This window comes from Glandiceps talaboti, chromosome 10 (genome assembly GCF_964340395.1).
Source record: "Glandiceps talaboti chromosome 10, keGlaTala1.1, whole genome shotgun sequence".
Classification (NCBI taxonomy): domain Eukaryota; kingdom Metazoa; phylum Hemichordata; class Enteropneusta; family Spengelidae; genus Glandiceps; species Glandiceps talaboti.
The window spans coordinates 14,138,938-14,150,242 of NC_135558.1; the positions used below are offsets into that span (position 1 = coordinate 14,138,938).

The 11,305-nt window shown below is 38.1% G+C and overlaps 1 protein-coding gene across 1 annotated transcript; it reads left to right on the forward strand.

Annotated features, from left to right (window-relative positions):
• The first annotated feature begins 363 nt into the window (after window positions 1-363).
• Window positions 364-11,304, forward strand: LOC144441491 (uncharacterized). The gene is made up of 4 exons (XM_078131074.1): window positions 364-566; window positions 10,095-10,206; window positions 10,456-10,578; window positions 11,040-11,304. The coding sequence occupies exons 2-4, from the start codon at window positions 10,095-10,097 to the stop codon at window positions 11,144-11,146; spliced, it is 342 nt and encodes a 113-aa protein (XP_077987200.1). The 5' UTR covers window positions 364-566; the 3' UTR covers window positions 11,147-11,304.
• Window position 11,305: the final 1 nt, after the last annotated feature.

Below are 11,305 nucleotides of genomic sequence, written 5' to 3' on the forward strand. Positions count from 1 at the left end.
GTAGGGCGAAGTTCAGAATGCATCGTTAGAAGAAGGACATGTTAAACTGCCAAGAATGGTGTTTGAACGGATTCACGTGACTGTAATGGAAGTCTATCAAAGTATATGATAAGTCGACAATACTTTTCTGACTCCCCTCATGAACCATGACGTGTCAATTCCTTGGATGAGTCAACATTCGAAGCCCCAGGGTTGCGCCACGTGCCGGGTCAAAATAAAAGAGTTCCGGGGTTATGCTACCTCTGAATCATGGTTTCCTTGTAAACAGACATAAATATTGATTTTACAGGGCCCTGGCACTATGGTACTATTTACAAGTGTTTGTAGCTATCAACAATTGTTTTTGTTCGATTCACCAGGAGTTGTGCAATAGTCGAGATTTTCCCCTGAGAATTTCACATACGTGCGTGTTATCACCCCTCGAGCCCCTATTCACCGTGACACCATTACATGCTGACTATACACTTCCTGATATCGTTTAGACGGTAAACGAATTGAGGGGTAAACCATTGAATTTCTCTGGGTTAGCTCGTACTAGTAATGTCTTACAGGACGAGCGTCGACAGGTAAAGACAATTTCGTTTTGTTATTTGACTTTGTTAGAATTATTCAAACATTATCAACCTGAAGTACATTTTAACTTTAAATCATGGGTATTTATTCTGATAACATTACCGTTACTAATAATTTTCACATTTGGCACTGTTTACAGGTACAACAGATTTGTTGTCCACGTTGTTTTTTGATGCACTTTTAGACATCATTTTGTAATGTATCTCTCGATCTGTTGTCATCGTGTCGGCCGGCAGACATGGCGTACAATCATTTGGCAAAAGAGCACACAGACGTTTCTATGCTAGCTTCGTTGCTGCCAGAGTATATATACGGTCCACTCGCTCAACCCTCAATTCGTCAATTTTCTCCACACACACCACGTACAGCAACCAAATAATGCAGACTCAAAGGCCACCACACAAATGTTCCTAGATATATTTACAATAGTAGAATTGCCATTACTAGTTGCTTCAAACTTAACTTCCCCAAAGTCACAACCACGGATCGAAAGGTACACGTACCGCTTTACAAAATATGTACAAGAAATTGTTGTACAGAAGGGATATTTCTGTTCGCTCATGAATTAACCAGGAAAAAATATCATACTATCTATTGGTCAATTATGGATTTACTTAAGCAAAACGTTAGGAGTGAATTTCACTGAAAATCAACGACATAAAATCTCTCCAAACTTTGGCATGTGGAAGCAAGCTTCTGGTTCATTTGAAATAATGAAAAAAAATTGGGATCAGTAGTGTTGTTTTCTATGTAGTCAAACAAAAATTCCCATACAATTAACACAGTATTCAGCCACAAATTGTAGTAAATCATTTATCAAGTCATTTAAGATTTACAAGTTGAAATCTTGTTAGAAGTTCAATGTTCTCTCACATTCTACATAGCTTGTGTCATAATGGCAGTGATCGGATGGAGGTTGGATGGGATGGGGGGAGGTGGGGGGTGAGGGTCGCCGTCACTCTTCCCCTTCACTGTCGATACCTTATCCCGAAGAGAACTGTAGGACGAAGTTCAGAATGCATCGTTAGAAGAAGGACATGTTAAACTGCCAAGAATGGGGTTTGAACGGATTCACGTGACTGTAATGGAAGTCTATCAAAGTATATGATAAGTCGACAATACTTTTCTGACTCCCCTCATGAACCATGACGTGTCATTTCCTTGGATGAGTCAACATTTGAAGCCCCAGGGTTGCGCCACGTGCCGGGGTCAAAATAAAAGAGTTCCGGGGTTATGCTTCCTCTGAACTATGGTTTCCTTGTAAACAGACATAAATATTGATTTTACAGGGCCCTGGCACTATGCCAATCTAACTGCAATAAACTGTGGAGTAAAGGGAGAAGTGGTGGTACTATTTACAAGTGTTTGTAGCTATCAACAATTGTTTTTTTTTTATTCACCAGGAGTTGTGCAATAGTCGAGATTTTCCCCTGAGAATTTCACATTCATGATTATCACCCCTCAAGCCCCCTATTCACCGTGACACTATTATATGCAGTCTATACACTTCCTGATATCGTTTAGACGGTAAACGAATTGAGGGGTAAACCATTGAATTTCTCTGGGTTAGCTTGTACTAGTAATGTCTTACAGGACGAGACAGGTAAAGACAATTTCGTTTTGTTATTTGACTTTGTTAGAATTATTCAAACATTACCAACCTGAAGTATATTTTAACTTTATACAGCGTCTAGTGCGGTCACATGAAAGGGATATTAAATCGTGGGTTTTTATTCTGATAATGTTACTTACTGTGTAATAATTGTCATATTTTGGCACCGCTTACAGGTACAATAGATTTGTTGTCCACGTTGTTTTTTATGCACTTTTAGACATCATTCTGTACTAATCTGTTGTCATCATGTCGGCCGGTAGACATGGCGTACTATCATTTGGCAAAAGAGCTCACAAACGTAACGTTTCGCATTTCTATGCTGGCTTCGTTGCTGCCAGAGTATATATACGGTCCACTCGCTCCACCCTCAATTCGTCAATTTTCTCCTCACAAACAGCAGCAACCAAATAATGCAGACTCGACAAATTTTCCTAAATATATTTACAATAGTAGAATAGCCAATATTAGTTGCTTCAAAATTCACCATCTTCCATATCACAACCACGGATCGAAAGGTATACGTACCGCTTACAAAATATGTACAAGAGATTGTTGTACAGAAGTGATATTTCTGTCAGCACATGAATTAATCCTGAGGTTAATAACGTCAGGAGCAAATTTCACCGAAAATCAACAACTTAAAATCTCTCTAAACTTTGTCATATGGGAGTCAGCTTCTGGTTCATTTCAAATAATGAAAGAAATTTGGGATCCACAGAGTTATTTTCAAGGTAGTCAAAAATCTGTTTTCCCCAATATAATTAACACGTTAACATTGTAGTCATATTGTAGTAAATCATATATTAAATCTTGCCACATTAGAGATTTTATCCTCTCGAGCCTCGAATGAAATCACTCAGTAGACAATTTAGCACCTTGTCAAAAGTTCAAGAATTCTCTCCAATCATACTTAGCTGGTGTCAAAATGGCAATGATCGGATGGCGGTTGTGTGGGATGGGGGGGGAGGGATCGCCCCCACTCTTCCCCTTCATTACCAATGCTTTCACCAAAAGAGAACTGTAGGTCGGAGTTCAGAATACATTGTTACAATTCCTTGGCAGTTCCGGGGTTGAGACAAGTGCCCGGGTAAAAAATAAAAGAGTTCCGGGGTTATACTTCCGCTGAATCATGGTTTCCTTGTAGACAGAAATAATATTGTTACTTTAGCGGGACTATGTCAGTCCAACTACAATAACCTGTGTTATAAATGCAGAAGTGGTGGTACTATTTACAAGTGTTTGTAGCTAGCAACAATTGTTTTTGTCCGATTCACCAGATTTTCCCCTTAGAATACTTTAGCAGGTAAAAGTTGTTAATCCGTGTTGCCCGGTAGACATGGCATACAATCATTTGACAAAAGAGCTCACAACTGGTTCCGGGGGTAAGCGGGGAGGGGGTTGTTGCTAATTTGCCACATTGCATAAGGAGTGTGTAGCTTCAGACAAAACTCCAGAACCTGGGTGATCTGTTTCCTATCGAGTTCAAGTTTTCAATTTGTTTTCGGTTACTTCAAGTGCTTCGCAAATAGGGAGACATTTTGGCCAGGCGGAACGTTAACTCGGATCATATGTACTTTTAATTGTTTTACTGACACACGTAAAATAATGCTTTCAGTAAAGATGATCACTGATGTTTCCGTCTTTCTACAAATCTTTCAGGATATTTACTGGTTATTTTGATTTGGTTATTTTTGTAGCCTTGATCTTAATTGTCACATGAGGGTCATCCTTGCCCAATAATTTGGAGGGCTACCCGCTCTTCCTTGGTGATACGATAGGTAATTTAGCTCACCCGACCACTCTTACCATTCAACTTCTCAGTCCTAACTTTCAACTTCTCAGTCCTACCTGTCTGTTTTCTGGTACTTCACTTCACACCAACTCAGTACCAATTATGATCTCCACATCTTGTAATGCCGTAAATGTTAGTTCAGAGTTTATTTTCTTCGCCTTTTGTAAAAAGTAACGGTCTTTAATTATGATCTGGGCGGCTTAGGTTTAGGTTGGCGATTAATCTGTGTTCAAAGTAGCGCCAATCACACTGTTTTTCAGATGTTTTTTGTTCTTCTGATTTTCAAATGTCAACTTCAAAGGTGTTTTCAGAAGTGTTCGATGTGATTTCAGAAAATGTTTTTGTCTCACCTCCATGTTTGGGACTAACGATAGCGACAAGTTGTTGTCGATATACACCCAGAAAATCCCCAAACTTACTGATGGAAAACACGAAGACTGAGTATTTGTTTCTCAGCTATGACGATAACATGGCCAGTTCCTTTTCCAATGACAGTGGAGCTGAGTCTGACGCTAGTTTATTTTTGTGGTTACACATTTCGACGGAAAGAGTTAACACATAAAAAAAAATAAATACTTTTTAAGTGCTGAGAAAGTTTAGCTGGAATATTTGCCAGAGAAGGAATTTTCATCTACTAAATTCCCTGGTGTTGTGACCAACCACAATTATATCAAATAGCACAATCATCTGAATGTTTAACATTGTTCATCTTTGGATATTTGGCACTATATAAGTTTGTTAGAAAGAAATAAAGAGAGAGAGAGAGAGAGAGAGAGAGAGAGAGAGAGAGAGAGAGAGAGAGAGAGAGAGAGAGAGAGAGAGAGAGAGAGAGAGAGAGAGAGAGAGAGAGGGGGGGGAAGGAGGGAGGGAGAGAGAGAGAGAGAGAGGGAAGGAGGGAGGGAGTGAAGGAGAGAGATAGTTTTTTGGTTTTAAGAGTAACATTCTAAGACTCCGATATTTTTCCACAATGAAAGACACATCTGTGACAACAAGGTACACATTACGATCTATTTATTCAGAACTTAAATTTCATGTCATCCGCCAGGACTGGATTTTTAGTAGAAAATCGCAGCTCAGTTGTCATGGCAATGACAACAACTTGGCAGAGTCACGCGTCCAACAGAATATAGTGAAGATGTATCTCACGACATCTAAGTAGTTTGTTTGTGTCGCTTTTGCCTAGAGCTTATGACTCATAATGTTCACAAACTTGATTTATTCCTGAGTCGTGTTATTGCACAAATGAAACACATTGTGATCAGGATATAAACAGAACAAAGGCACTCTATCCTTGGTACCTCAATAATGAGAGAATACTACTGTTGTGTCGAGGTAGCTGTATTCAGTTACAAAGTATTCACCTCTTTAAAATTCGTCGATTATCCCTATGAGTAATCTGAATTATCTTTTCAACTTTATTTAAAAATCCAAGCACATCATTTCCCACTTTGCTTTTGTTTTTTTCATTTATAGTCAACGCGTTTCCGTTGACACTGCCATTTTTCAGTCCACTCAAACGTTTGCAAGTACAATATTTGGGTTTGTTCTTAATATGGATGAGGATTGGTATTGATTTTTAATTTTTGATTTAGAAAACAATTTTAGCATGGCTTCCTACCTGAAACATCAATGTGAAAGAACCTATGCTAAGTCCTTGTTTGTAACTCAATACAAAAGCATAAAACTGTGTAAAATCTTTGTTATTGAGTACGTACGTTAACAAACTTTTTACACTTTTTATAAAGCATTTTGCAATGCATTGAGTTACAAACACAGACTTTGCCAATGTTATTTCACGTTGATTTTTCGTAGGCCATGGTAACATTGTTTTATGAATTAAATATCCAAAATAAAATACCCAAGCCTCATCCATATGGCCTCTTTAACTTGTACCATCTAACAATGATTTTGAATATTTGTATTGTAGTCTTGTTGTGTACAAGACACTGTATCACTGACACTGTATCATCACCTTCCAATGATACGTGTATGAGCCGCTCACGGCTAGCGGCTTTCCCGGTCACATTTCAAGTGCCTAAATTTTAGAGATGAGCCTAAGCCAGTATGCGAGACTCATTAGCCGTAATACCGACTGCACAACAGGGTTGCACAGTTAGTTTGCATTGGTCCGCGATGACATCATACTGTAAAGTTACACATGCAACAAAGGGTGGATATTATATTCTTAGACTTAGTAGTTTGTCTACATTGATTTCCTAGATTGCCTTTATCTTCCTTCTTGCTCCTCAGTTGACGAATTGTCCATGGCCTGTCAATCATCTTTATTCAAAATTCTGAGCCATTGTGTGGAAAAAGTATGGATGCTGGCCACACATACAAGAAAAAGATGGCTCAGGGGAGTCTTTATTCATAACCTCGCACATACATACAGTAAACTTGTCATAAAATCAACTGTTTTTAAAATGTATTTTCCGTTAATTAATGTAAGCGTCATCCTTTAGCAATACAGATGACACAAAAATGATGTATTTCAAACACTGTTCGCGTTCATATTGATTGCTGTAAGATCACTCCACGGTTACTTTGATATGATCGGTTTATTGTATTTTTGTTAGATTTATGAACAATCAATCGGCAATATGCAGACGAAAAAAAACACATTGTATACCGGCAATGTTCTCGATCGATCAATTAGCGAAGAGACAAATTTCACTCAGAGAGAGAGAGAGAGAGAGAGAGAGAGAGAGAGAGAGAGAGAGAGAGAGAGAGAGAGAGAGAGAGAGAGAGAGAGAGAGAGAGAGAGAGAGAGAGAGAGAGAGAGAGAGAGAGAGAGAGAGAGAGAGAGAGAGAGAGACTGACACTAAATGTTTTTTAAAAGTCAGAAAACCAACGATACAGCTTTTCTTATCTTCTTTTCGGTAACATCGACAAAAAATCCAGACGGAATGAGAATAACACAAGTTAATCTAGTCAATGTTATTTTGATATTGGGGTTTTGACAAAACATGGTGGGAAAGGCTTTCTCCCGTGTTTGCTGAGGTGCCGAACTATTATAACATTGATAATCTGGATGTGTCATTCCTATTACAAGATATCACTACATGCGTCTAGAGATAATGCGCGAAATGGTAATGAATCTTTGAAGATCCGAAATTATATAACACTATAACAACTTAAGTGAACGAATATCGGTGAAATGCAATAAATAATGTCACTTATACTCGACATGGAAAATCGTGGGGATATAAGTATAATATCACTTGAGAGAAAAAAAATATCTTTCACATTAGTGTACACTGTCCGAACCTCTGCAGCGAAAAGCTAGAACCGTGTCTTTTTTCACAAGGAATTCATGTCAAATACATTCAGCAAACACTATACAGCTCTCTCAACAGCATTTGTGTACATTGATTATTTTCTGTCCTGTCTCCATAACCGTATATATTACAAGAGCAGTTTTCAGGGATCAGAGACTTTAAGAATAAAGTTAACGAAACAAAAATAAACCTACCAGAAATAATGAACGCAGCAGCGATGACTGGCCAGCAAAACAATGCCATTGCAAACGAAGAAGAAGAGAAGCATACAGTGGCCACTTCATTCACAGATGATGGTGTCCTGTACGGTCTGACGAAAGCTTTGACAGCACAGCTATTTTAAACAAATTCTGTTATTTTGTCTTAACAGTGAGTCGTGACCATCGTCATCACATCACTTTGTGATTTTCGCTTTGATATGGAAATGAAAAAGAACAATCTTTCGATGTTTTTTACCTGTACAATGTGGGTATTGTTAAACTTACAAGGAACTTACTTTTCTATGTTCGATAAACAACACTACTTTTAAATTAAAAAAAACTACTAAAAGGAGATACGTGTGGTATCTAAGAAATTGTATCTATTAACAAACTATGTACATATATCAAATATGCAGGATGTTTGTGAGTATTTGTGAAAAAAGAGACGACCCTTTAAATGTATCAATATGAGCCATTTCGTAGAAAAAGTGACGAATCACAAATTCAAAACAACAAATAAAAATAGCAAAGCTAGGCACTTCCATCTTCACCTTCCACTATTCATCATTCTTAATTTTGTCTCCCCATCCTCTCTGTATCTTTTCATCGACTGCTCTCTCTTTTCAGAGATTCAAAAGACACAGATGCGACCCCACTTTTCAGGACTTGTGACTTTTTGGAATAGTATGCCATATGTTTTCTTCAAACTTTCTCCCCTCACATGCGAGGATATTTAACCATAAAATTAGATAGAGAGGTTACAGCGAGATTAGAAAATATTTAAACAGTTTACTGCCGTTATCATCACGACTTGGTCGAAAGTAACCAATATGACATAATTACAAAATGGCAGCGACAAACACTTCAAGTTTCACGGAATTGCTACAATTCTATTTTTTTTAAAGTAATCGTTGGTACATGTATTACTATTCCCTAGTCATATTAGCTCTGTGTTTATTTATGTATATCCTTACAAATTGTATAATTTATTCATTCATATGTATCTCTTTTTTCTTTTCTAGAAAACAGTAACAAAATTTTCATCATTACATGTACTGCATATGTTTTGCTTTGATCCACATATAGCATCTAATGAAATTTACAAGGGTTTCGTCCGCCATGTCGTTCTACCAGGCACCTTTCTTCTTAATAAATGGCGATGTCATCTTCAAGTCACGTGAGCAAAGGAACTGTTTTGATTGGTTCGGAACCTACTCAATATACTGCAAACCGGAACACACTCTTCGCGGTCGGACCGGTTTTTCAAAGTGCGTCCGTAAGCAGTGCTTAGGAGAACAAGACAGCGTCGTCGTTCCTACGTCGACCGAGCAGTGCCCATTGGAGCTAGTAATCAGTTATAAATAAAAAAAATGTTATAAGGTTTTTAGCATTTAAGACCAATTTGCATATTTTCAACAGACGATTTATGATCAATGTAGTCAGTGAGGTCAAAAAACGTGGAATGGCATTTCGGAGAAGCGGGAAACCAAATGTAGCGAAGCAGCTGAAACGACTAATCTCAAGCAAGTTAGTTAGATAGACATGAGAGACGATTAGCTGAGAAATAAACGATATAGTATCGAGACTTTAAAAGAGAAAACATGACCAACAGAAAACGTAAAGGAGAGGCATCAACATAGCCCATTGAATCAATACATGGCTAGTTAGGGGTTAGCACACACCAACAAGGTAAAATTGGCTCAAAGCCCAACAATTACCAACGTCGGCCACAACCTGCAACAAATCAATAAACTGTTTTCGACGTGTTTCAACCCGGAAACAACTCAGGGCCACTTGTCCAAAATACGTATACCAGATACAAGAAATGACAAATACATGTGATATAATGCATTTCATTTGATATTACTGACAAAGCACTGAGGACGACTTTTTGTATGCACGTGCGCCCTCACAATGTCAGAAAATTGTAGACGTGTAAGATGGCATTTAGTCGGCCATACCGCAATATTATGAGCAATTGAACTTCACCCTACTACAGTAACCTTTGGCTTTTCCTCTATGTAAAGAAATGCGTACAAGTTCTCCTCGACTTATTCCAACAGCTATATACCTTTTTACTCAAGGCACTCATAAGTTTTTGAATGTACACACACTGGTCACGCCCGCGCACGCACACACCCACAGACAGACAGAAAAATTGCTGAGTACCTGTATGGCGCTATGTAGATTGATTGTATTAAACTTAATAGATAATGTTTCCATATTTCCGTGCATATTTAACCCAAATCTGACCTCGCACAGTGCTTAGCAGCGACTATCTACAAAGTATGAGACTACACAGGTTTGTATTAGTGGGAAGTTGTTGGCACTATAGTAACAACGTCGACGTACGGGCTAGTACAAAGTATACATCAGCCTCGAAAAAAACATGAATACGTGACTTGTATTTGTGTTATTTCAAAGTGCAGTAACCGTATAATTTGTCACACTACTTGAGACGACAAGATAGAAGTTAACTATCGCTAAAAAGTACATCTTTTCCCTAACTGATGTAACCACATCCTCTATAATTTTTGTCGGTAGCTTAGCCACAGATGCTTATATTGCATAATTTTACACCAAATAAAAGTCACAGGTGTTTTCATATAGGGTTATTTTATTTCATAATATTTTAGATGTATGTCAAGACAAAGATGACAGATGAGGTACAGGATGGCCACCTGTACTTTGTGGACAACCCAACCGTTCTTATAGACGATAGTTGTCCACTCATGTGTGGTCATTGTGGTAAGTCGAGAACATTTTCTTTGAATAGCGTCCTCATGTGATATACTCGGATAGTAGTGTACGTCAGAAACGAATCCCCTTCCGGGCCCGTTACCGTGTACTGTTCATATTTTAGTATTCCTCGATTCTGATTTCGTATATTATAACAAAGTCAAATTTGACTCGAGAGGGCGGTATTTCATAACTACCATTGGTCACTTGCCAGTGACGGTTTTCTATATAGAATTTGGATTCGTTTTGATCATACAGATGGTGAGCCGTACAATCCCAGTGACCATTGCTGTGGTAGTAAACAATGCAGTACTGGTTTGATTAATGGTGAGACCTGTGAATGTCTGTGTTACGATAGACATGGCGTAGAGACAGAGTGTGGTAGGTACTCGATCGTAGTCTTTTTTCTCCATTTGATGATCGTCATGTAAGATCTGCTGCTGATAATATAACATGGTTCAAATTTCTAAAAGTTTTCACACTTTTCAAGTTTTTTGGGTGATCTTTATTTTAGTTGTTGTTGAGTTGTTTTGTTGTTGTTGCTGCTGGTGGTGGTGGTGGTGGTATTAGTGGTCAAGTTAGTGGTGGTGGTGGTGGTGATGGTGATGATGATGATGATGATGATGGTGGTGGTGGTGGTGGTACGTGATGATAATGGAATTAGGATAGTAATGGCGTTGCTTTAAGTGACTTAAACATCGGAAACAAAAACATTGCTGTACTCTATTAACACCTCTTAAAAACCAAACATTTATGAGGAAAAGCTATGTGTCTGTGTCTGTGTAAAAAAATGAATGTAAGGATTACTAGTACCAATTTTTGTTCTTTTCCCTTTTTTTCAGTTGTTGGTGGAAGCACGAGGTATTCCTTCAAAATTGAGGAAATGATACTTACTACGCCGGGCTGTATTGCTCATACAAACCATACTCAGATCATAGACTCTAGGTGAACCGTTGTAAACATGTATCTCACTTTAAGCAGTTTTTAAATACAGAATAGTGCTTTAGGATTATATATACACGGGTTCATATTCAGGAATTTCAAATATTACACAACTATACAGGCATTAGTACCATAGGGTGTTTTGTTTGTGTGTAGTACGTATTTT